The sequence below is a fragment of the Perognathus longimembris genome, chromosome 18 (genome assembly GCF_023159225.1).
Source record: "Perognathus longimembris pacificus isolate PPM17 chromosome 18, ASM2315922v1, whole genome shotgun sequence".
NCBI classification, from domain to species: domain Eukaryota; kingdom Metazoa; phylum Chordata; class Mammalia; order Rodentia; family Heteromyidae; genus Perognathus; species Perognathus longimembris.
The window spans coordinates 21,274,473-21,301,292 of record NC_063178.1 but is presented as its reverse complement, the minus strand read 5'-3'; the positions used below and the strand labels follow the sequence as shown (position 1 = coordinate 21,301,292).

General features: G+C 47.8%; 1 protein-coding gene and 1 long non-coding RNA gene across 4 annotated transcripts in view; one reads left to right on the top strand and one right to left on the bottom strand.

Moving 5' to 3' along the window:
* LOC125366828 overlaps positions 1–18,405 on the top strand; it is a 31,596-nt gene extending 13,191 nt beyond the window's left edge. The window contains exon 2 of the long non-coding RNA XR_007213981.1: positions 17,329–18,405. This is a non-coding gene — a long non-coding RNA (uncharacterized LOC125366828). The remainder of the gene's footprint in view (positions 1–17,328) is intronic.
* The window catches only part of Jcad (junctional cadherin 5 associated), a 43,990-nt gene extending 18,043 nt beyond the window's left edge, over positions 1–25,947 (bottom strand). The window contains exons 1-3 of one of the 3 annotated variants that reach the window (XM_048367549.1): positions 25,893–25,927; positions 19,922–19,983; positions 7,058–7,397 (exon numbers count right to left, since the gene is read on the bottom strand). In XM_048367549.1, the coding sequence (XP_048223506.1) occupies positions 7,058–7,338 (281 nt within the window). In that variant the 5' untranslated portion in view covers positions 7,339–7,397; positions 19,922–19,983; positions 25,893–25,927. Of the gene's footprint in view, positions 1–7,057; positions 7,398–19,921; positions 20,003–25,892 lie in introns of those variants that run through there. The other 2 variants (XM_048367550.1, XM_048367548.1) reach the window with 2 other exon arrangements.
* Positions 25,948–26,820: the final 873 nt, after the last annotated feature.

Here is a 26,820-nt window from a genome sequence, read left to right as displayed (position 1 = left end):
AGTGGGGTTCGTAGTTAGTCCTTACTTCCTGTACTTCCCTACATATAATACTGGTGCTCTCATGAGAGACTCGGCCATCTCAGATGCTGTGGGGATCATTCTCACAGGACAGGAAGGGGAAACCCTGACCTCCAAGTCTAAACTGTTCCAAAGTCTGAAGTGTTTCGGGATTTCTAGATTAAAGATATTCAACCAGTAAAACTTGACAGTGTTCCCAAGTCTCTACTTGTGCATAACAAAATCAGAACTAGAAGAAACACTCCTGAAGGAAGATACATCCCTCCCCCCTTTTCTTTTCTGCAGAGCTGGGGAAGGAACCTCGGGCCTCAGGCCTGTTAGGGAAGCAGCCGAAGCCTCTTCCCTCCGCCAGCCCGGTCCTGAAGGAGGGACTTGGGAAGCTGAGCCTCCTGCCCATGGACCACAGCAAACACTCCTAGAGGGAGGTGGTGGGAGGGGTACGATGATAAGAAAGGACAATTTAAGATCTCGATTGAGATGGGTATGGATGAAGAAGAAAAATAATACAGTGACCTGGTGGCTAAAACGTGGGGGATGAATGGAGACCCACAGTAGGTCACTGTCTGTGCACTGGGCTGTTCTCAGCGGAGAGCACTGTGGCTCAGGTCACTTTTTTTTTTTTTTGTCAGTCATGGGACTTGAACTCTGGGCCTGGGTGCTGTCCCTGAGCTCTTCAGCTCAGGGCTAATGCTCCACTACTTGAGCCACAGAGCCACTTCCAGTTTTCTGGTGGTTGATTGGAGAGAAGAGTCTCGTGGACTTTCCTGCCCTGGCTGGCTTTGAACTGAGATCCTCAGATTTCAGCTTCCGGAGTAGCTAGGATGACAGGCGGGAGCCATTCCCCCCTCCCCCCCACTTCATGTCATTTTTGAGCAACAGCCTTCCTGTGAATGCACTTGACCACAAGAATCTCCTACCACCTTTCAGCCATGTCCAGTATGGAAACTAGGTCACTCATTTTGCTGACCCAAGTGGCAAGGACACATTGATGAGCTTGAATTTAAAAGCAAGAGGACACTTGAGTTCTTGTCCCAGAAGCAGCCTCCCCAACAAGAACATGTGCCACCGTTTGTATCCGTGTGAAGATTGCGCCAGAAGAAGGAATCGCACACACCATCACAATGGAGGGACATACTTGGGCCCACAGGAAAGCCGACCCTCAGGGAGGTGCTGACAAAGTGAGTTCCCACCTGAGCTACCGGGTGAGGCTAAAAGTAGGGCAGGTTCTATTCCCTGTGGCACCGAGTGCGTTAGTTGGGTCTGCATTTGACAGGCTGCTCGTCACCTCTGCCACCTTCTCTCCCAGCGCTGAAGGAATGCATTTAAAGGAGACAAGGACAAGTAGAATCTGCGTGAGACCTGGCCGAGCCCATGAATCTGCAGCTGCGAACGGGACAGGCAAGGCGGAAGCACCAGGACCAGTGGCTCTGGTATCACACTGCACAACAGGGAACAGAAGGGCAACACCACCCGGGGGAGGAAAGCCTCGGCACCAACACCGTAGCATTTGACTGTGCCTTCTGGGGCATCCTTAACCCCTCTCTGCCTCCAGTATGGAGAGGATGGTAATAATCTGGCCTTCTGAGGTTGGTAGAGGAGAGTGAGTGTAAATACACTTAGGTATTTACCACTGTATCTAACACACACACACACACACACACACACGCACACACACTTGTTTGTAGCTATTATTGCTATTATCCATCCATTTACAGTAACTCCTGTGTGGATGAGTAATGCTGAAACTCTTTTGCTTGCACTGGAGGGAAGGAGGTGCTGGCCAGCACACAGGACAGGACAAGAGAGCTGAGTGGTTGTCTGGATTGATGTTATTTTAGATCGGCATTGTCTTTTGCTAAGCTGTAATCGACAGGCCTTCACAATCACAGGAAGTGATGATCTGACCCACTGTCTTAACAAGACGATGCCCTTCCCAGGCGTGGCTTGTCAGTAAGGAAGAGGCCACACCCATTTCCACCAGGAGGCTGTAGTGCAAACCAATATTTAGGTTATTAAAACAAAACAGGAAGGGCAAGCTCCCATGTTTGTTCTCATGCAAATCTGATAGTTTTTGTAAAGCGGATCATTTCAAGATTTTCCTACTTTCTCTTTAACACAGCTCTCAGATGTTTTTAAGTTAAGCTGTCTTTGCTAGTGTAGTCCATTCAGTGGCACAGTAGGCATTTAAACCCAGCTCCCACTGGTTTCTCACGTCCTTCTCTCATTTCTGCTCTATCCGCATGTCCACTTATTCACCTACTTAGTCAATGAATGTTGATAGGCCTCTGCGCCTCGGACCCTCTGTTCTTTGGACACTCGGTTCATAATAGGGAGGAGTAGGGAAGGTAGCCGCTGGGGTGCCCGTAGGAGAGCCCGAGGGCTATGAACACAGCCCGAGGGCAGTGCCTAACAGCCCCGCGGCTGTGGAGCTGGCGTTTGGAAGCTTCATCCGCTGCGTCTCCAGTCTGGGCTCCAGTTCTTCATCCACACGCAGCTCAGAGACCGTCGTCTTACTCTGTGGGCGCCCGCGGATCACAGCCGACTTGGAGGAGGGCTGTTCCAGGTGAGCAGGGCAGCCGTGGCTGCGGCACCTGCACGATGCTCACGTGTCACCCGTGGCTCTGATTCCCACGGAACCAGCAGAAAGCAGAGCAGCGGGAGCCCTGGGACTCCCCTTCTCACTGGCTGCCGTCTCCCAGGTGAGTATTTCCCCGTCTCCAGCCTTCCCACCAACAGGGCTTTCCTGAGTGACATTGTGGAGGCCAAAACACGATGAGCAAGAGGTCTGCTCTCTCTTCGGGGGCCTCCTCATCTGTGTTTCTGGAAGGCTGTGCTCCAAAAATTCAACCTGCTTCTTATTGAGAAAAGCTGATAAGAAAAAAAAAAGCCACATGAAAGCATGTGCCACAGAGAATAGATGCTTCTGGAAGGTTATGCTGCTTCTAAACAAGAACAAAGATGCCCACGGAGATAGGGAAACAGGAGGCCTGACCCTTGTGCTCAGGAACACAGGAGATCAAGAATCCACACTTCCCCCATAAACGTCCAAGAGGACAATGGCTGGTGCTTGGCTAAAAGACAAATACTGTGCGTGAATTTACAAATCTGTAAAGACAAAGACTTGCATCGAAACAGATGTTAAACTTGAAGCATTCCTTTTTTGGAAAGCCGTTATAAGCAGTGTATGATTTGAGAGAAGGTTAAAAAGCCCCTGCAAGCAGACTGTTTACCATAGCCAGTAGCACCACTGGGAAGGGATGTTTGTTCATCTGATAAAAACCTCCCAAGAGGAGGGCGCGCGCCACCGCATCAGAGACTCGCCCAGTGTGCTAAGTCTTTAATTAGCCACCACAGCCGCTGATGGTGAGGGATAATGATGAGTTACTCTCATGGCTAACTAACAAAGCTTCTTTTTAACCAGAATTCCTGGAATGAAGTGAAGAGAAGCCCGCTGTGGTATGATTTCAGAACCCAATCCCGGCTCTGTCAAGTTATTTTACAGCCTCCTCCGATTATAGGGTTTCGTAGGAAACACATTAAGGAAATGTTCGTGCCTGATAACAGCCTTTACCCATCGGAATGGGAGCTGAGTCTTACTCTGTTGTGGTGCCGGCACCGGAGGCCTTCGGACAACACAAAGCTTTCCCGGCCACGCCCTTAGCCTCCACGTGGGCACGCGTGGTGGCGTGTGGGCATGCGTGCTGGCGAGCAAGCTCTGGACAGGGCTTGCGGGTCTTTCCTGTACCGTGTCAGTGACTTTTCACGCAAAACCCACTGGTACCTTTGCGGCCACAGAGTGTTGACAGAGACTGGGCAGGAGTGGATTAAAATGCGGATCAACTCTCTTCAAGAAAAGTCCTTTGAATAGGGGGAAATGTCATGTCTTTGGGATTGCTCAATGATTGGCTTGTGATGAGAGAGAACAACAGGTCTTGGGGTGCCTGGTTAGCACCCACGGCCTGGAAACTATCGTCATCCAAAGCTGATGTGGGCAGAGCGACAGCATCCATGTTTCCCCCAGTTCCTCCCCCCCCCCCCCCGCCTTTTCCCTGTGACTGTCCCCAACAAGGCTACAGCACCTAGCGGCTACCGAGCCATCCATTCTTTACCTGCAAACTAAGCAGAGAGAGGCATAGGTGGTAGCCAGCTATCTGCTCTAACACCAAACCTTCACCGAGTAGTCCCACTGTCAAGTGGAGAGAAGGGATCTGCAGAAGAGAGGCACCGGAGCAAGGGCCAAGATGGCTGACGGAGGAATAACCATGCCCCATCTAGCACTGTCTAGAGAGGAAGCCACTGAAAGGCCAGCGTTAGCTCTAGCTTTGTCATTCCCAAGGAGGGCCCAGTCTTCCTGCATTTCCTGCACATGGAGGCTGCATCCTTACAGCAAGCTGTCATTTCACATGGGAGTTTCTTGCACACAAGGAATCCACAAAGGAGGAGCAGCTCAGAGCTGTTCAGTCTGCCAGAAGTTATGTGCAATCGATGGCTGTTTCCTTCTCCTCCCTCGTCCCCGTCCGTTGGCATACAGGGGCCATGTCATTCACCTCATCCGCCCAACCAGGAGGGCCACACACTATGGGACTCAGCCTCAGGAGTCAACTTCTCTGAGTCCCATGGGAGCCAAGTGTTCTCAAGCACTCAGCAAAGCACCCAAATCCATAGGCATAGGAGTGCCAGGATGGATCCGGAGGATTTATCGAAGGAATGAGTGTTTATGAAGTACAAGAAATTAACCAGGTCACAGATGAATTAAGACATGGGACTGGTCTTCAGGAGGCTGACAATGCTAGGGGCCTAGAGAGAAAAGCGATAGAAGTACTAGAAGAGAGAGATTTCCATGGGAAAAATCCTGAAGAAGGCGTGGGGACCACAGGGCGACCCCTTGTGGCTGGAACTCTGGTAATGAGAGCGGCAGAGGAAAGGGTGGTTGGTGGTTGAGGAAGGTGGCTGGATTTGGGTCCACGACCCTGGCAAAGTGACTGGGGCAGATATCACACAATCCCCTCTGCACCTTCCAGCCATGAGAAGGAGGGTCCCACAGGTTAATATATACCTGTGGGACACAAGTTCTCTCCACTCATTGGTTCAAATAAACTGTGTAGAAAGAGCGTCAACTCTTGGTCCTATCCTCTTGTTACCGGGGCGTAAGGGCTGCTGGGTGGCTGGCACATTCCTCACGTCTCTGCACATCAAAACCTCCTCTCTCTTCCCGTCTTGGATACTCAGTATTGCTTGATGTCCTCGCTGGAAAGCTGTGAGCACAGCATTTCCAGCAAATGAGGAGAAAGCTATGCTGCCCAATCGGTGACACCCTTGGCTGGAGTTCTAGCCGAGACTCTGGTCATGGCCAACACCACCTTAGGTGGGCTACTCCCTCCGACAGTGTCCCCAGAGAAGCAAAGCTCCACACTCTACGAGCTACCTATTGTAGTTATGGCAGCAAATACTCCTTCTAGAGCTCCTTGGATAGTGAAGGACATGACCATGCCTGCTGGGGGAGGGTGGGAACAAGGAAGTGAGAAGCGAGTCCAGCCCTGGGTGGCTGGAAGACAAACTCACAGAACTGAGACTCTTTCAAACTGGAGCCTCTTCATACGTGGAGACTGTGTCCTGGCCTGGCCCTTCTTTGGGGTGGCAGCCACTGGCATCTAGCAGCCCGGGGCTTGGAGCTAAGCTAGGCTCCCTCTTAAGGCCGACACCAGGTGTGAGGCCTCATTTTAGGTCTGACCTCAACCCACCTGAAAGCTGGCATTAGAGAAGCCTCATAACTTGTCCCAGTCCTCTGCTGGCTTGGGGAGGGACACGGCCGTCCTGGGCTACATGTGCTCCAGGCCTGGAGAGCAGCCCGGCAGGGCTCACTGTGTGGGATGGGACGGGCAGCAGGAGCCCAGCTGCGCTTGTCCAGTGACCATGGCTGGGGACTGGCAGAGCACACGTGTTCACTCAGACCCAAAACTCCCATGTGTCACGGTGCGCTCGCTCTGCCTCATTTATCTATTTGTTTACATTGCTCGTAGTTATCAACTACTGGCATCTGTTTATTTCCTCTCAAATCACTTTTTCCTCAGACCTCTCTTCCCTGTATCTCCTGTGTCCCTTCCTGGCTGGTTCTACCTGGCTACACGCTCAATCTACTCAAGGGCTTCTTTCCAAGGTAGCATAAAAGACAATCACAGTTTCACGCAGGAATGACAGATTTGTTCCAACCAAACCTGTTTAGGAGAGAATGTTAGCGCGCCCGTCCCATGCTGAGCATCCACTCTCTTGTTCTGTCCTAAGGAGAAACTTCCCCAGTACCCACATGAGGGCTGCTGTGTGTGTCTGAAGGTCAAAGACTAGTACGATTAAAAGAATATTCAAGAGGAAATATTTGTTGCCTCGCAGACGGCGGGGAAGACATCCTCCCTTTTCAACTCTCTGAAACCTCAGAAAATACTGAGATGTGTTGATAAGAAAGGCAATGCAGTCAGGTCCTGGTGGCTCATGCCTATAATCCTGGCTACTATGGGGGCTGAGATCTAAGGACTGAGGTTCCAAGCCAGCCTGGGCAGGAAAATCCAAGAGGCTCTATCTCCAATTAACCACCAGAAAACCAGAAGTGGTACCGTGGCCTAATGTGGTAGGGTGCTGGCCTTGAGCAACAAAGCTCAGGGGCAGCACCCAGGCCCTGAGTTCAAGCCCCATGACCAACTAGAGAAAAAGAAAGAAAGGCAGAGGCTGCTCTTACTGTATGGTGGGCACACGGGAACTATTCAATGTTCTAGAGTGATCTCTATGGAAGGAGACTGAGCATGAGGCGAGAGCAGAGAAGAGGATTGCAGCAGTGGCGTGTCTGTGCGCCGCTGTTTATGGAAGGCTTAGCCAACCCAGTGCTACGGGCTTCCGAAGGACTCCAGACACCACAAAGGACAGAGGCATTCCAGGCTCTGACCCCGAGTCCCCCTCTCCGGATCTACTCATCCACGAGGAGTTGAGAGCACCTACTCACGTAAACCCAGTGTCGAGTCAGAAATGGCGGGTCACCACGGAAGCTTACCCCGCCTCCGGAGTCCGAGAAGCAGAAGCAGCCGGCTGGTCCCCGCGGCCGCCGGGGGTGCTGCGGCGGCTCTCAGCGTCACTCACGGGTCTCTTCCCCTGGGCGGTCTGACCGTGGGCAAAGGCGGCAGGATCGTCTCCATACCCGTTCAGGAGGTCGTGTTCTGCGCGAGTCCTCGACCTGGCCTGCCGGCGCCCCTTGGGGTTCTCCTCACGTGGTCCTGGGAGGTCTCGCGATGGTTTGTATCCATGAGAAATCAGGAGATCCTCCACACTGTACATGATGGGCTGGTGTCATCAGAGCTCGCTAGATGGAACCATCACGGTAGCAGAACCCATCACTGAGGAGACAGAAACAGAGTTACACCTGTGCCCTGAAGAACCGCAGTTCCCTTTCTCCACAGCACAGAGCTCACGGAAAGCCATGCCACGTGGCTCACTCCATCTGAAACTACTCTCCAGGTACCTGAGTCAGGAGTCATCTCTGCCCACTCATCTCAACCCAGCAGACCCAAAAGGCAGGGACAACAGAAACACAGATGTGCATATTGCAATTACAACTTCATGTTTCTAAAAAGAGCAACTCCCAGCGTACAGCCTCATCTTATTTCACATTCCTGCGTCCATCTGTACAGACCCTGTGCTCTCGAGGGCCGCAGCAAGATCTTTAATCAATGCACAGCCTCAGAACACCTCAGCGGGAGCCATCAGAGGACCGCCGGCAAGGGCTAGCAGCTAGACTTATAAAGAGAAAACAAGCAATGCTCAACCAAGGAAACACACACAACCCACAATGCTTTTCTATACAAAATATTTTCGTTATTTTATTTTGTTCATACTATTGGTGTTTTTCTTTGTGCTGATACTGGAGCTTGAACTTAGGGCCTAGGCACTATCCCTTAGCTTTTGCACCCAAGGCTAGTGATCTACCACTTGTGCCACTCCTCCACTTTCGGCTTTTTGGTGGTTAATTGAAGGTGAGAATCCCATGGACTTCCCTGCCCAGGCTGGCTTTGAACTGCAATCCTCAGATCTCAGCCTCCTGAGTAGCTAAGACTACAGGTATAAGCCACCAGCTCCAGGCAGTTTTTGTTGGTTTGTTTGTTGAGATAAAGGTCTCTCTACGTAACTCTGGAACTCAATGACTCTTGCCTCTACTTCGCTAGTGCTGGAATTCTGGTGTCTGGACTCTGCATGAGACTTTTAAGAATGGAATTTTTTCCAGGTGATTTTTTTGGGGGAGGGGGGGAAATCTTTCACAGCTTTCAGTCCAGGATGTCCACACCCAAATCATGCCTCTGACCTTCATTGTAGTACAAACTCTCCGAAGGCAAGAGACCAAGAAAGAAAGAAAGGGGTCAGAATGCCCAGGCATTGCAGGGCAGGAGGGCCAGTATGTGAAAGGCAGGCGGAAGTCCTACCTGACCGCGGCCCCATTTTGCTGGTGAATGGACACAAGAGTCTCTGTGGCCATGGTCACAATGGCCATGTGCTCCCTGCCAGTGGGAGCTGCTCCTGCTTAGTGCACCGTCCTGCCTCATTCTGTGTTGTCCACAGGAACTGGCCCTGTGTGGGACACTGTCCTGCCTCACTCTGGGACCCCTCTATTCGGCTTGGGGAAGATGGCGTTGAAGGTTAGCGATCTTCCATCACATCCCTCCATTGCACAGAAGGTTGATAAGCTCCGACAGTTGCTGTACTCACAGAAACTCCCCTTTCCTGACACCAATACTGTACGGCTTTGGGGTTGTGTCCTTTCTTGAGAGAGGAGTGAGAAATTCACCTCAGGAAATCATTTGGTACACCATGGGACAGACATATATGCTTCTAGTTGGCTTCCACTCAGCCGTCTACCTGGATTGGTGATTCTGCATGGCTTATGAATGATGCTATTAGAAACAACTAAATGGGCCTTGGCAGAAAAAAAGGTTCCCCACTCCTGCTCTAGACAGAAAAGGAAAGACCAGCAAACCTGGGCAAATCGCTGAGCTAGGGACTGCAGAGGAAAGCCAATGCCTAACAAACGCAGGCTGTAAGCTAGAGACTTTCCTGAATGCAGAATTTTCTTGGATAAGTGCACACATGAAAGAAAGGAGTTTGAGATGGGCTTCGAAGAGTGGTTAGGAGTTCCTTAGAGAAACTGCCTGTGTCCATGTAAAGGGGTACTTAGCACCTAAATAGACTCTGAGTACAATGACCTGGGAGTAAAGAAATCGCATAGCAATCGAATCCTAGTGGCCTACACCACAGCCTCCACTGTTCTGTGCCCCACGCAGATCAGGTTATTCTTGAGGAATTTGTCAGAGTGGTAAAGAAATCCACTTACCACACACATGTAGGTCACAGATCATCATCCTACTGGGGTTAGGAAAGAATAGGTCTACAAATAGATGTAGCAAAACCTTAAATGGTGTGACAACTTGTGTCAAGCCATAAATACCACTCAGAAAAGATCAACCTTGAAAAGGCCATAATCTCAGCGTCTAAGGTCTAGTGGTCTAATTTTTTTTCTTTCATTTTTAGTTTTTGTTGTTCTTGGGGCTTGAACTCAGGGCCTGGGCACTGTCCCTAAGCTCTTTTGCTTCAGGCTAGCATTTTATCACTTTGAGCTACAACTCCACTGCTGGTGTTCTGGTAGTTAATTGGAGATAAGAGTCCCACAGACTTTCCTGCCCAGGCTGGCTTTGAACTGTGATCCTCAGATCTCAACCTCCTGAGTACCTAGGATTACAGATTTGAGCCACCAGTGCCCAGTTGTAGTCTGACTTTTGCTAAGCCCTTAGAGGCTGGCAGCCCATAAGGAGCAGGGATACAGGCTTCCCAGACAGAGTTAAGAGCTGACTCACAAGCCCCAGAACACACCCACCAGTTTCCACCCAAATTCATGGAGGCCTCCTGTCCCTGAGGTCTCACTCTCTGCCTTTTCCATCCCATCTCACAGCCTGAGCTTCTGCTTCTTTCTGCAGGCATGAACCTCTCCCCTTGGCCATTTCTGAACAGTCAGTGTTATTTCTAATCTCTGCCATACCCCCTTGCTTCTTCAGCATCCTTATCTATTCAAAATGGAATGTGCTGCCCTAGGACTTAGCAGGCTGCCCACCACACACACACCAATCAGAACGAGGTGCTGGCGAGGGGGCTCTGGCATCCAGCGAGTTTAAAAGATCCTTCTCAATCCGGAGACAACTGCTTTGTAAGGCTACAGCGTTTTAATTCTATCACCTAGCCACTAATTCAAGGGGCCGAACGTGACATAAACCTGGCACTGTCGTTATCATAACTATTTGTTGCGACGTGGAAAGGTAGCAAATGGCACAGATCAAGTGTGATCGCTGGAGTCAATAACCACACCAACAACTCAGTTTCCCATCTGCAAAGTGGCAGTGCCACTGTCCTCCCACCTCCCCGGACTTTTCGGAGCACCCAATAAGAACATGTAGAAGTATACATGGGCATGCAAGGTTATGCTATAGTAGTTCTGGTTTCCCTCTGAAGTTACTTGCCCTAAGGACAGATCTCACAGCAGGCATTCATTTTCTCCATTTAGTCTGGACAATGTCTTGTTTCTTTTTGTGTTGTTTGGTATATTACTACCAATTTTCAAAGCCATACTCACTTTATATCACCCCCATACCTTGTCCTTTCCATGAGTTGATGATACTCCAACCTCCACTTACCTCACTAAGAATGGGAAACAGTGCCTTTCTTTTGTGGCCAGCCCTGGGGTTTGAAATCAAGGCCGGGGCCCTGTCCTTGAGCTTCTTTTGCTCAGGGCTAGCACACTACCACTTGAGCCACAGTGCCATTTCTGGCATTTTTGGAAGTTTTACTGTAGCGAAGAGCCACAGGGACTTTCCTGGCTTTGAACCATGATCCTCAGATCTCAGCCTCCTGAGAAGCTAGGATTACAGGCATGAGCCACTGGCTTCCAACTAAACCGTGCTTGAAGTAATCCAAAACATTAAAACACATGTCCATCATTTTTATGTGGCAGCACTAAAATGATGAGTAAGACACGCTCTGTGCCCTTGAGGGTCTTACCCTCTGTCTGTAAGACCGATGGAGAACAGGCAGTGAAGACCGAGCACACAGGTGATCGTGATTGGGAGCGTGTCACCTCACCACGGTGTTGGGGCCAGGTCCTGGATCAGGAAAGTCCCTAAAGACTGCCCCAGCCAAATTAACCGAGGACTTCAAGGCTGTACAATGGTTTCCCACTCCGTTCATTCCAGAAGTCTTTCCCTTCGCTGTTTTGTTTCCTTCAATTAAATGCTCAAAGTACATCTAGACAGAGTGGTCAAGAACAAGCAGAACTGATGGTCATCTGAGGTAGGGACTTGTGGCGTTTGTCCAAAGTCAAGCTAGCTAATCCACAAGCTTTTTTTTTTGTTCTCATTGTTCTCCCCTGCACATGTGTACACAGAGCAATCAAAGTCTTTCAGCAAAGCTATCTACTCTCCTACGCTGACAAGCACCTATTCTACTTTTTTTTTTTTTTTCCTGTTTTGGCCTGTTCTGGGGCTTCAACTCAGGGCCTTACACTTGTATGGCTTGCTTGCTAGCTTATGGCTGGTGCCTTACTGCTTGAACCTTGCTCCCAGCCCAGCTTTTTGTGGGCTATTTTGGAGAATTCCCATGGACTTTTCTGACGGAGCTGGCATCAAGCCATGTTCCTCCAGACGTCAGTTTCCTGAGTAGCTAGGAATACAGGCATGTGCCACTGGTGCCTGATTCCAATTCGCTTTTCGTAAAATGCAGGTCATTTCGTGTCATGACCCTCAATTTGAGGCTCTGATGTGGAAGCCATGCCTGGAATGGCCAGGGTATGAAATGAGATGACCTCTGAAACTTTTCCTTACCAACCTATATGGAAATCCTTAGTCTAACAAGTTACTCAGTCTTTTCTTTTTCTTTTTGTTGGTCTTGAGCTTGAACTTGGGGCCTGGGCGCTGTCCCTGAGCTCTTTCACTCAAGGCTAGCAGTCTATCATTGAGCCACAATGCCACTTCCAGTTTTCTCAGGTTTAGGCTAGTCACAGCAGAGGATCACAAGAGCCCAATAGCTATACCCTTATGAACACCTAAGATGATACTAAGTGAAATGAACTCCATGTTATGGAAACGAGTGTTATATCACTGTTGTAATGACTTTCAACATGCCATGTGAAACCATAGCTTCTATTGTTGATGATCCTCTTGTATCCCCTTCCTGTGGCTGTACCTGCACTATCACTGTATTTTATCTGAGCACATTGGAAACTGTGTATACTGGTATTAGAACTAAGAAAGTGAAAGGGAATACCAAAATCGAGAGACAAGGGTAAAAAGACAAATGACTACAAAAGCAATACTTGCAAAACGGTTTGGTGTTAACCAACTGAGCAACTCATGGGGGGAGAGAGAAAGGGGGAGGGGGAGGGGGAATGAGGGAGGATGTAACAAACAGTACAAGAAATGTATCCAATCCCTAACGTATGAAACTGTAACCTCTGTGTACATCACTTTGACAATAAGAAAAAAAAGAATCTCATGAACTTTCCTGCCCAGGCTGGCTTTGGATTGCAATCTTCAGATCTGAGCCTCCTGAGTAGCTAAGATTACAGGCACAGGCCACCAGCCGGTGTCTTATCCGTCTTGTCTCAACAACAAGTACAGCTGTTCTAGACTACCCAAAGTCTCTGCAGCTGTTTCCTTCCTCTACAGGGGGACTTCCAAGCCTTGAACATGAGGACTCTGGAACACCTAGGCTCCAACCCCTACATAGGCTCTGCCCTTGCTGCCAAAGTGAAGAGTCAGCCAGGGGGCTTGGAAATGAAGCACAGCACGATGCTGCCACTTTTATTCATTCTCTGTGGTTTGAAAAGGCCAAGAAGCAGCTTTCTGTTTCCTTATGCTTTCTCAATTTTCCTACTCTTTACTGACCCAATACATTGCTAGAATTATTCCACCACTTCAAAGACACCATTTCTAGAGTGATTTAGGAACACTAACACCACAATGAAAAGTGACAGCCTAATGAAGGGACGAGCATCCCTGCTGGCCTATTTCTCCAGGGAGCATGTGGTATCCAGCTGTAAATCCTCATCTCAAGCCAGCTGTGGAAAGCACAGCTGCATAGGCTGTGACGTCAAAAAGATGTCCACTCCACCTGCCTCTCCCCTTGCTAGGAGACCATTATCCATGTACCCAACTTCTGAGCCTTGGCTTTCTCCTATGCGAAACAGATCGATCTGCCACCCATGGGGCTTCAAGGAAGGCCATGAGTCACACTGAGATGGTCCTTTCCATTAGACTGTGTGGGGTTGCTCCCTCTGAGTGAAATCAGTAGCCCAGCTCTGAGAACGTCCCACCCAGCCCCCAACTACTCGCTCTTCCCCAGTTGGGTCTTGTACAACTTGGGTTGAGCCAAGCAAGACTTTTGATCAAAACAAACTCTGTAGGCTCCACATATACAAAGAAGAAAAAACACATTTAGGAAAGTTCTCTTTCTGTAGAAGAATGAGTTTATGCTAAGTATATGACATTCAAAACTAGTTAAGATAAACACAAACCTTGAATTGATCTTTTTTTTTTGGTTTTCCATGATTGAAAAGAAAAATAAAAAGCTTGAATACTTACATTTTAATCGAAGGAACAGTGGCAGGAACAAAAAGATAATACCTAGCTGGATGGGAAGACCTGCTTGTTTGTCCCTACTGGACTAGTTTAAATTATGTATTTGTGAGCTAGGATCAAAAAAGAAATACTTACTATCATTCAACCTCTAATTAAAGATGTAAAGTGGGGGAATATCAAAGCTAGAATGCCAAATTTTTCTGGGCTAGGCTTTTTGATGAATTCATGACATCGCTAGGTTTATATCCTATTATCTTTCTCTCCCTTTGGGAATGCTTGTGACAGGTTGTAAAGTGCTCAAAATACTTTCAAGTAGATGAGTAAGTTCACAAAGAGTACCCTTCAATTCTTGGCTAATTTATTCTCTCCATACCCCTTGCACAATGACCCCTATAAGCCCTCTTTCTACAAACCACCAGAAAAATCTGCCTTACTTAAGGCAGGGATCACAGGACACGTGAAACAATACCTCAGCCACCCACAAGTATTCGCCTTGTGCCAGACACTTGACTAGTTGCTTAGAATACTGTATTTCATTTTGTGCTTCCAACACATTTTCTTTTTTTTTTTTTGGCCAGTCCTGGGCCTTGGACTCAGGGCCTGAGCACTGTCCCTGGCTTCTTCCCGCTCAAGGCTAGCACTCTGCCACTTGAGCTACAGTGCCGCTTCTGGCCGTTTTCTGTATATGTGGTGCTGGGGAATCGAACCTAGGGCCTCGTGTATCCGAGGCAGGCACTCTTGCCACTAGGCTATATCCCCAGCCCCCCCAACACATTTTCTGAGGTACATATGAACATCTCCACTACAGAAGAGAAATATATGAGGCTTCAAGTTCAAGGTTACATGGCCTCTCAGTGGCAGATTCAAGATTTGAATGCAGGTTTGTCTAGGTGTGAAGGCCATGATACTATTTTAGGTTCATCCATTTGTCTTTCCTTCCTTACCATCAACAACTCAACCTTCTGTGTTATTTATCAAATAACACATAAATACAAGTAAGAAAAAAGACAGGGTGGCATTAAACTTTAAAAGTATACACTTAGAAAGAAAAACTTTCATTCTTTGGAATTAGGATGGCTCCTATAAATGACCCTTACCTTGTATACACAGTACACATGTATACGTATGCACGCTTACACAGGGGTGAGCCACATCTGACGGTAATGTCTTCATGGGAGGCTGGCCTGGTTTCTAAATGCGTAAAGCGATTCATTCACAAATGTACCACTTAACTACTTCATGGCCTTCACAAGCCACATGCAGCCACAACCCTGTGACAAACACCGTACATGAAAAAGAAATGCTCCAGATAGAAATAACCACTGTTGCCCGCAAAATTAATTAGTAGAGTTTGGGCTGCACTTGAATAAATAGTAGGAAATCACAAATCAATGTGGGGAAGAACACAAGTCCTTTATGGTGGTGGCAAAATAAAAGGACTAAGGTGCTGAGATGGTGTCAAAGTGAGAAAAATATAAATAGGAAAGATGGAGAAGAGTGGGTATGAGCAGTTAGAATTATAACATGAAGGAATGCTAGAGGTGAGAAGGGGGAAAGGCAAGTGATAAAAGTAATCAGTCCAAATGCCCCTCAGTGGATGAATGGATCAAGAAAATGTGGTATATATACACAATGGAATTCAGAAAGAATGATATTGTATAATTCATAGGGAAATGGAAAGACTTGGAAAAAGTTGTATTAAGTGAAGTAAGCCAGACCCAAAGAAACAAAGGTTGCATGGTTTCCATCTTTTGTGGTAACTAGAATGTGCCTATAAATCTACATATTGGATGGTTTAAAAAGGAAAGAGAGAGAGAGAGAGAGAGAGGGAGAGGGAGAGAGAGAGAGAGACAGAGAGACACAGAGAGAGAGAGAACGCGAGAGAGCGCACGCATGCATGTGCCAGGAAGGGAGGGAGAGAGGGAGGAAAGAAAGAAGGGGGGACACTTTTGGGTATCTATCCAAAAGACCACAAACAAAATCACAGTAATGCCACCAGCACAACTATGTTCATCGCAGCACAATTTGTCATAGCTAGAATCTGGAACCAACCCAGAAGCCCCTCAGTAGACGAATGGATCAGGAAAATGTGGTACATATACACAATGGAATTTTATGCCTCTATCAGAAAGAATGACATTGCCCCATTTGTAAGGAAATGGAAGGACTTGGAAAAAATATACTAAGTGAAGTGAGCCAGACCCAAAGAAACATGAACTCTATGGTCTCCCTTATTGGGAATAATTAGTACAGGTTTAGGCAAGTCATAGCAGAGCATCACAAGGCCCAATAGCTATGCCCTTATGAACACATACGATGATGCTAAGTGAAATGAACTCCATGTTATGGAAACAATTGTTATATCACAGTTGTAACTACTTTCAACGTCCCATGTGTATCTGTAGCTTTTATTATTGATGATGTTCTTGTATCACCTTCCTGTGGTTGTACCTAGACTAGCTCTGTAATCTTATCTGAGTATATTGGAAACCGTGTATACTGGTATTGGAAGTAGGAAATTGAAAAGGAATACCAAATTTGAGAGACACAGGGTAAAAAAAAGACAAACAACTACAAAAGCAATACTTGCAAAACTGTTTGGTGTAAGTGAACTGAACACCTGGGGGGGGGGGAGGGAAGGGGTATGAGGGACAAGGTAACAAACAGTACAAGAAATGTATCCAATGCCTAACGTATGAAACTGTAACCTCTCTGTACATCGGTTTGATAATAAAGAATTGAAAAAAAGAAAGAAGGGGGGAGGGAGAAAAGGAAAGGAAAGGAAAGGAAAGACACAATACTAGGACATCATACATTATACAGGTCTCTAAGCATTCACATGGAGAGAGACCAAAGGAGGATATTCTTGAGAGGTTTGATAACACGTGCATATGATCCTATAAAACAATATGTATTGATATAAATTCAAAAAATGGAAACAAGACTTTTTTTTTCACTGTTGCTGTTTTTGCTTTCTTTTCCTTGTCTTGTTAGTTTATCTTTTGGGGGGAAGATAAGGAGAAAGGGAGTGAGAAAGGGTGAACAAAGGCTGCAGCAATACTAAACACTAGGTTGAACATGAACTACACAACTTGTGGGTGAGAACAGGAGGGAGAAAACTGGGAGAGAGCAAGGGAAGAGGTGACATTTTTCAAAAAGAAATGCACTCCTTACCTTACTTATGTAACTGCAATCCCTCTGTATATTACCTTTACAATAAGAATAAAAAATATATTTTTAAAAAGTAATTTTCAAGACAAATACTATGAATTTCAGCCTTAGTGTATGTAGCTAGGATAATAGTCATCTCGTTTACAAAAACTAGGAATAATTATGGGTGTAAGATAATGACAGGCAATCTGATTTTGACTTAACCTACCTACCTATTCCTATAAAATTTTCTATCCCACAAATCATTGCAAATGGGTTTTTTAAAATCAAAGATTATTTGTCCCTTCCAAAGAATTGAATGGGACCACAGAAAGCAATGTATTGTGTAGCAGATTTCAGAGTTCTTTTAATTATCCACAGCAAGGTTTATATTCAAATGAGAGGAATTACTACATCAAGAAATTGTTCACAATGTAATGGCATTTACAAGTGTAGCTGAGTTGTCTCCCCTTCACTGTCAGATTATCTATTTCTCTGTGCTGTTCAGTGTGTGTGTGTGTGTGTGTGTGTGTGTGTGTGTGTGTGTGTGTGTGTGTGTGTGCACGTGCGCAAGTGTACAGCCAGGAACACCACATAGGAGAAAAAGAAAGAATCCTTGGGTCTCCTGTCTTTCCCTGAAAGAGTATATTGGGAAGGCTGGCCTGGAAGTTCCTTAGAATCCTTGTAACTTTAGAAATCTGGCCCCACCGAAGACCTCCCCCTCCCCCCTTTTTTTCCTCCGTTGGCCACAGGCTGGGGGGTTAAGGGCTGAGTACAGCTTGTGGCCATGACACAGAACAAAGCTAAATAGGTCATGCAACAGAACCTCTGACCTTGGCCTCGTTATCACCCGTGCAGAGGGCGGCCAAGAGAGCAGAGGTAAATAGCCACACACTGGGAAGAGGAGGACCACGAAGGAGATAGCCTGTAAGTCCCCATCCAAAAGCAGGTGTCCCACACTTACTTACTCCAATCAAAAGCCAGCAAGACAGTTGTTCTGCACTGGACATGCCAGACACTGGAAAATAAAGGCCTAACAGATGCAGCCATGACCCTCCTGGTGGAGGTTGTAGTCTAGGTGGTGTTACTTCAGTCATGGGTATTCTCAAAGTCACCAATGGCCAATGGCAAATAAATGCCACTTAATAGGTAGCATTTTCTCTTTCTTATTCCACTTATAAAAATAACAATATTTACAGCCAGGCACTGGTGGCTCACACCTGTAATCCTAGCTACTCAGGAGGCTGAAATCTAAAGATTGCTGTCAGAAGCCAGCTGGGGTAAGGAAATCTGTGAAACTCTTAGCTCCAACTACCCACTAGGAAATCAGCAGTGGAGCTGTGCCTCAAAGTGGCAGAGTGCTAGCCTTGAGCTAAAAAGCTCAGGGACAGTGTGCAGGCCCTGAATTCAAGCTCCATGACTGACAAAACAAACAAACAAAAGGCAATATTTTATTCTCATAGTTATAGTAATGTGAAAAGAAATAAAACACTAATAAACTTATTACATGAACCGGAATATTTCTTTCCTTTAAAACTTTCCTTAGAACATGAAGGGAAAAGATATGCTCAATTAAAAATATGAATAGGGCTGGGAATATGGCCTAGTGGCAAGAGTGCCTGCCTCGGATACACGAGGCCCTAGGTTCGATTCCCCAGCACCACATATACAGAAAACGGCCAGAAGCGGCGCTGTGGCTCAGGTGGCAGATTGCTAGCCTTGAGCAAAAAGAAGCCAGGGACAGTGCTCAGGCCCTGAGTCCAAGCCCCAGGACTGGCCAAAAAAAAAAAGAATAAAATAAACACAAACAAGCCACCTCACCCTCATCAGGAATCACAGGCGAGCAGGTTAAATGGGAATGCCATTACTCGCATACCAGGTACTCGGTGGAAGCGTGCGTGAAGCGGTGCTGGGTGGTGAGGGCGACAAGTGCTCTCCAGGGAGTGCTCTGCATGGCTGCCTACGTGTGTGTGAGGAGCTGCGTCCTGGGCAGAGACACTTTTCCTTCCCTGAAAGTGATCAGGCAGTCGGCAGTAAATATCTTTACACTTCTGAACCCTGTGCATGATAATCTCATTTCTTAGGATTCATCCCGATAGAATAAATAACCAGAGATATACAAGGTTTGTTTGCAATAGAACTTGACTAAACGCCCAGATAAGGGCTGCATCAACATGGTGGGATTATAATATGTACACGCATATATAGAATTCTAGGCAGGTTTGTTATGGCACAGGGAATGTTCGTGCTAAATGTACATGTTAAATAACAAAGACAATGTAGATTAGTGTGGTTACCAATTTCTTTTATAGCCATATGCACACAGAGGGGGGGAAATAAGAAGAAATCCAAATGTTGACGACAATACTGAACTTTAACTTGTGTGTGTGGTGAGCATGTTTGCTCAAGGCTAGCTCTCTCTACCACTTGAGGCATAGCTCCACTTCTCGTTTTTTGACAGTTAATTGGAGATAAGAATCTCATAGACTTTCCTGACCAGGCTAGCTTTGAACCATGATCCTCAGATCTCAGTCTCCTGAGCAGCTAAGATATGGGCATAAGCCACCAGCACCTGGCTGGATTTTATTTTTTGTTTTTATTTGTTTTTCTTTTTTTGTGCCACTACTGGGGATTGAACTCAGAGTCTCTGGCTTGACATTTTTGCTCTTAGCTTATGCTCTACTACTTAAGCCACAGTTCCAGCTCTTGGATTCAGTTGTTGTGGTTTTTTTAAACATTTCCTTTATTTATACTTTATTCTTATAATTATCTGCAATGAAATGCATTAGGTCAAATCATTTTGAAAGTACAAAACAGTCAAATACTTAAAAATATACATAATAATAGATGTGTACATACGCATATATACCTATATATAAAAATGTGTATATATACCATATAGGTATATGGTATATATACATGCATATATAGATCGTGTGCGGCCACACACAAATACACACACACGTGCTTATCTCTCTCTACACACACACACACACATGCATACTCATAGAACATGATTATAACTATGGGACTATTTTAGGGGGATGAGGGGAAGCAAAGAGAAGAAAGATGGAAGGTAAATAATGTCAATACATTATAACTATGTAGGAAGACTGCATAAGGAATCTCAATGAAAGCTGTTGATCAACAGGAGGTTGAGGGGCTCGGAAAGAGAAAATAAGAGAAAAGGTTACTCTATATAGCTTAGTGGTAGAGTGCTTGCCTAGCATGCATGAAGCCTTGGGTTCAATTCCTCAGTAACACATAAATAGAAAAGCCAGAAGTGGTGCTGTGGCTCAAGTGGCATGCTAGCCTTGAGCAAAAAGAAGCCAGGGACAGTGCTCAGGCCCCAAGTCCAAGCCCCAGGACTGGCCAAAATAATAATAATAATAATTAAAAATAAATAAAAATGGGCAGGCGCTATCTCAGGTCTCAGAACTTATTCTTGGCCAAATCACTTAACTAATCTTTATCATTCCTCTGTTAAATGGGGATAATAATATAAATACTTTATACAAAATAATAAATGTAAATGGTTTAGAACCCTGGTATGCAATAAGTCACATAGACATCTGAACTTTTTTCCACCAGCAACACAGGTTATTTATTTATTTATTCGTTTATAGCAATGTATTATTTTTTATACTTTTTTTAAAAAAGAAAAGGTTATTCTAATCAAAATATAACATATGCATGCCTGAAATACCCCTTGGTACCATTAATATTCTCAAGGATGTGGGGAAAATAACTCAAAAGTAAAACAGGCTTTGTGTTGGAGTAGATACTGGTGAGAGGCGAAGGCCAAAGTAGAGCCTGAATGAGGATGAATGTCATCCAAGTAGTTTGTTTGCTTGAATAAAAATAGAACAATGAAATCTGAAATTGTTTTAAGGAGAATGGGATAAGGATACAACATTGTTCACATGTGTGGAAATGTCATAATGAAACTCCCCTGGCACAACTAATGCATGCTATTTTTTTTAAAGAAAGTGGTCCAATACTGGCAATTTCATAGGCTTAGCATACTTAATAAATCCATAACTTAAATCTTTATGCCTCATACAAGCTTAGGTACATATATCTTAATAAATACGTTATGATTAATATTACTTGATTTCATCATTAGTTATCAGTCACTATCAGTCATAGCATGATCCATATGTTAATTGTAAATTAAATTAGATTCAGATCACTTCATACTAGTAGCATTCATTGTTATAGAGTAGTTATTTTACAAATAATAACGTAACTCACCATACCCTCCAACCACTAGCCGACACTTACTGCTTTTTAAAAGTTTATTCTGACAGTGAATGATATCTTTTTCTTTTATTATTTTTTAGTTCACGTTCTGGCCCAAAAGAAAATGGATAGTATAGAGCACGTGAGTCTCTTTGTTGTGGGAACTCAACCTGTTCCCAGTGATCCTGAAGTCAAAGTCACACATTCTGCCCCAAATCGAATACACAATTAAAAATTGCATTCTAGGTCTCCCTAGCTCATGGTACTCCTCTAAAAGTCCAGCTTCCCTTCTATTCACTGACATTCCATAGTTAAGATGTAATTGGTCCCTCAAATTGTTGGCAGTTCAGTGTAAATATTTTTTCAACTGACAACTTTTAGCTCTAACACTATGATTAATATGTAACGAAGTAGTTTCTTTAAACAAGAGGTAAATAGCCAAGACATTAAACAAACCAGAATGGAGTGTGTTGCTAACTGATACATGGTGTGCAAATGCTTTCTACAACTTTGCTTCTCCCTTTCAATGGTAGAATTGTGTATTTTATTGTGAACAATAGGATTGAGATTTCCTTTCCTAGCCTTAATTATTAAAGAAATAAACCCACGATTCCATTTTTAAGTTCCGGGAACAAGAAGTTCTCACAAGTCCTTGTTACCATACCACACAGTGTGTTGGCCAGCTTTGCCAAGCACTCAAGTTGTTAAGCTTGAGGAAGATATAAAAAAGCATATTTAATCTATGAAGTAATCATGTTAGCAGGGTAAGCATCATTGAGTTAGCTTGCCTTAAGGTGACAAAAGAAAAAAAATGAGATGAAAAACTTGGGTCTGGGATCAAAAGGATCTTGGAATGTTAGTCGTGTTGATTTGGGTTGCGTTAAGGCAGTGATTAAAAGTGACTAAAAGGAAAAAGTACCCATTGGGCACGTAAGTTTTTAATAAGAATTATCTTTTTTAACTCCTCCCAGTCTTATTTTTTTCCCACAACTAATGTGATGTTTCTGTTTTCCTGTCTTTTCTTTCATCTCTAAAACCTGTCCCAGGGGGCTGGGGATATAGCCTAGTGGCAAGAGTGCCTGCCTCGGATACACGAGGCCCTAGGTTCGATTCCCCAGCACCACATATACAGAAAACGGCCAGAAGCGGCGCTGTGGCTCAAGTGGCAGAGTGCTAGCCTTGAGCGGGAAGAAGCCAGGGACAGTGCTCAGGCCCTGAGTTCAAGGCCCAGGACTGGCCAAAAAAAAAAAAAAAAAAAAAACCTGTCCCAAAATTAGTGTTTTGGGCTACTTCTCCCCATTTATAAGAGACCCTAAGGTTCCACATTAACGTTTACGACAGAGTGCCAGTCATTAAGAAAGGACTGAAACTGGGTAAGATTTAAAATCCTCTGGAATTTGGGACTACTTGTAGAAAAATAACTGTAAATCTTACAACAGGATAGAGTTTTTATTCTATTAGCATTCTACATGTCTAGTGCTGTATGTTAAGATTCCTAAAATATTTTATTAAACTTTTAACATACTAGTTTGGTTTTCTTATTTGTAAATATCTTTAGCATAAAAGCACCAGAGTTTTATTAAAATGTTAAGCTTCAAATTATCTCTCGTCCTTTTTCCATTTTTATTTTCTAACTACAAAAGTCATCCATGGTTATTTCAAATGTAAACACTGCAAAATTCAGAGCTTAAGCAAAAAGGAAAAAGGTTCTCTCTCTAACCATTCTCCCTGCACATACACTTGCTCTCATCCTGCTTTCCCTCCCCACTCTGAAAGACACACAGGCATCCATTCCCAACAGTATGAACAGAAACAACAAACTACCTTATTAGGTAAGCTACAGAGATAACGAAGGAGCAGGAAACACCAGTGGTCTGATAAGAAACCTTTGCTGGTCTGATCGTATTATCTAGAAAGTTATTGGAAAACGCATTTAGCTGTAGAAAGTAAAGGTAATCAAAACATTTCAAGGGAGCACACGGGATTTTTTAGGGGTTGTAGAGGTGGAAGGGGTTCTGGAGGGAGATTTCTGTGGGATTATGAAGCACCTTTTAGTGTTTGAAGAACACAGGAAGGCAGCGGACCTCCCCTTTCCTGGCTGCAGGCTATGCATGTCCCTTAGCGGTCCAGCAGCCCCCAGACAAAGCATGACGGAAGGTACCAGGAGGGAGACAAGCCTTCCCACCCAAAAGGTGAAAATAACTACAGAGAACCAAAAGACAGCGGCGACAAGGGCTCAGCGCTACGCCCATTGGATGGCTTGCAGAGATAAGTTCTCACTTATCAAAATACAGCCCACAACAGGACAATTGTTTCAGCTCTACACTCTATGTTCTGAACTCTCTCTAGATTAATTACCGGGGAGTCTGGCCAAGCTCATTAAAAGGGAAACTGGCCTCCTACGATATAGTTTATTGTTCTTCCAAAACTAAAGGGGACAAGGAGGACTTGGGGAAGACACCAACTTCTGGGCTTTCTTCAGTGATGGTTAAGAAAGGATTTATCTAGGCATTTCAAAAAGACAGACTTCGAGGATCCTGTCGTGTCTCCTTTTAAGTGAAAAGTTGTCCCTTATCTATTTTACTGTGTGTCTCAGATCATCAATTACATTGTATAACTACTGAGCAAGAGAGTACAGGCCTTTGGAATCTGAGATCTCTCTCAGATGAGCTAGTGGAGCCTGTCAACCCACCCAGAGCAAGCAGCCATTCAACTCTGTGTGTTGAGCTGCCAGGGAGTGGACAGACACACTTTTCTCCTCCTGAAAACAGGCTTCCTCCGCCCACCCAGTCCCTTCAATCTCTTGGGCCTGCCAAGGGCCTGACCTTCCCGTCTCTGCAGCAGAGGGTGACATTTTGCGGGAGAAAGGCCCAACAGACAGACTAGACTAAAGGCCTCTGTTCGGCAAATATTTGCCCACTCCCAATGGAGTGAAAGTTTGCTACAGGTTGCTGGTGCAGAGTAACCAAGAGAGACCTTCAGGAAGCTTGCTCAGATGGTGACAAAGAATTGGGCTTAATAGCAAGGTAAATAATTAAGTTTGATCCCACAGAACATTGTGGAAACCCAAAGGGACTTAGCAAACTCTTCATTTCACATTAAAACCAACACAAATGCCACGGAAACAGAATCTCCATGATTTCCAAAGATCTTTATGTATTCCTTCTTTGCCTGCTGACCTCAATCTACTCATTTTAAATTCTAAAGGTGCCAGACATAAGGCATTGTTTTCCTGAGGTTGGGTTTTTGTTTGTTTGGTTGGTTGGTTTTTTGGTCCAGCCTGTGATCACTCAGTTTACAAGATTGAGTTGCTGTTGCTTTCCTGGTTAGAAAATCTATGATTCTGGTTGCCATAACCCCATCTTGCACTTCCCCCAAAGCCCCCTTATCTCCTAACCCTCATCCCTCATCCCGAGAGAACGCCCATTCTTTGCAAGTCTGAGAAGACAAAAATGCCAAACAAGGAAAGGAGAAAACGGTGGGACACACATCCTCTGAACCGTCACCACCAGAAAACACACACACACACACACACGAACCACCTGGGAGTGGTGAGACCCACGGTGCCCAGCCCGCCTCTGGAGGTCAAGGCCAGGCACCCAGAGTTGGGGAGAGCGGAGGGGCAGGAGCGCTCCCCCAAATCCTCTGCTCTGAGACATCACGGGTGGGTGAGGACTGGGGCACGGGGCCAGGTTGTACAGGAGTAAAGTTCCACTTTTGGGTGTTTTCTTTTTTCACTAGTGAAATCACAGCTTCCATTTCACACACGCACGCGCACACACACGCGCGCGCACACGCACACACGCGTGCACACACACGCGCACACACACGCACCCGGCTCGGCTGCTTGGGCCCTTGACAGGGAGTGGAGCATGGTGACCCCGGCCTCCGGGGGTGTGGCGGGCCTCGCTGGTGGGGACGGGGTGGGGGAGTGCGGGGACCCCAGCCGGCGGGACCCCGGGTCTCCCCCAGTCCCCCTCACCGATCCCGCCCAGATCCCCCCCCATCTCCCCCCATCCCCCCGGAGGAGCTCATTAACGGGATTTGCACACATCCCTCCCCGGGGCGGGGCTCCTGCCCTTTCTCCCGCGCCTCGGGCGCAGCCTGGGGCCGGGCTGCCCCGATTAGCGCCCCCCCCCCCCACCGCCCTAATCCTCAGCCCCGAGCCCCCGGGCAGGGCCGGGCCGGGCCGGGCCGGGCAGCACGGCGGCCGCCTTTAGTCCAGGCGAAGCCCGAGCCCGAGCGGCCAGCCAACTCCCCCTCGTCCCGCCGGCAGGGTCCCCGCTGCTGGGTGGGGGGCTCCGTCCGCCCCCCCGGGACCCGGACAGACGCTGTCGACCCCAGGGGTGCAGAGGCGTGCGAAGTTGGGGGGCCAGGGAGGGCACTGGCCCCCGGCCCGGGTGGCGGCGGGAGACCCCCCTCCGCCCTCGCCGACCCTCCCCGAGTCCCGGGGCGCCCGCCGGGGCCGGGGACCCGCCCACGGGGGCCCCGCGCCCGGGACCCCGCACCTCACCGAGGGGCGGGGCCGCTGCCGCCCCGGCGGGCGCCCCCCACTCCGAGGTTGCGGGCTTGGGGGGCTCCGCCGCGCGGCCCGGCCCCGGCCCCGACCCCCGGGGCTCGGGCACCTCGCGGGGGGCTCCGGGCGGGGCTGCGACCCGAGGTGCGGCGCCCCGCGAGCGCGGTGGGGGGGGGGAGGGACCCCGTCCCGGCGGGAGAAGTTGGGGGGCGCTGGCCGGAGGCTGGGGGCCAGGCCCGCGAGGCGCTGTGGGGAGCGGGGGTCGAGCCGGGTGGACAGTGGGGGTCAGGAGCGCGAGAGACGTTAGGACTTACCGAGTGCTCCCCTCATACTGTCCCGCGCCGCCGCCGCCGCCGCCGCCGCTCGGGCCGGCCGGGGAGCAGCGCCACCAGCCCCGCCAGCAGCCGCCCTGGCCGAGCATGCCCGGAGAGCCGCGGCTCGCCCCGCCCACCGCCCGCGCTCTCCCCGCCCACCGCCGCGCTCGCCACGCCCGCGCTCGCGCTCGCCCCGCCCACCGCCGCGCTCGCCACGCCCGCGCTCGAGCTCGCCCCGCCCACCGCCGCGCTCGCCACGCCCGCGCTCGAGCTCGCCCCGCCCACCGCCGCGCTCGCCCCGCCCACCGCCCGCGCTCGCCACGCCCACCGCCGCGCTCACCACGCCCACTTCCCCAGCTGCCTTCAGACTCTGGCACCGGGCAAAGAGAGGGCAGCGCGGGACCGAGCCTGGTGCCGAAGCCTCCCACCCACCGAGGCCCGACTGAGCACCCACAGGAATCACAGGTGGGCTGACCACCCTTTCCCTGCTCCTGTCGCTCGTGTTTGGGCTACGTCAACCAGGAAAAGTCCACATGGAGAGATGCATAGATGGATGCTCAGGAACACCCACACCCACAGTCACTCATATGCAAGTCATACGGTGGTGAGGCACACCAGCGGGTCCGGCCTCGGCCGCACGCGGGAGGGCACAGACATGCCCACAGGGCACACCCATGCGCGTGCAAACGGTGCACCCACGCGCGCAGGAGCGCTGGAGGTGGCAGGAAAACCAGGCACCGGGGACCCCAGCACCCCCCCCCACACCCCACCCCGTGTGTTTCTCTTGCATCTGACCGGCTCCTGGAGGGCAGAGGGAAGGCCCTGAAAACGATCAGTTCTCCCTGACAACTTGGAGAGAGGCAGGCAGTCAAGCCTACCTAGTCGACGGTGAAAAAACACAGCCCACCAGTGTCGTTGCAAAAACCAA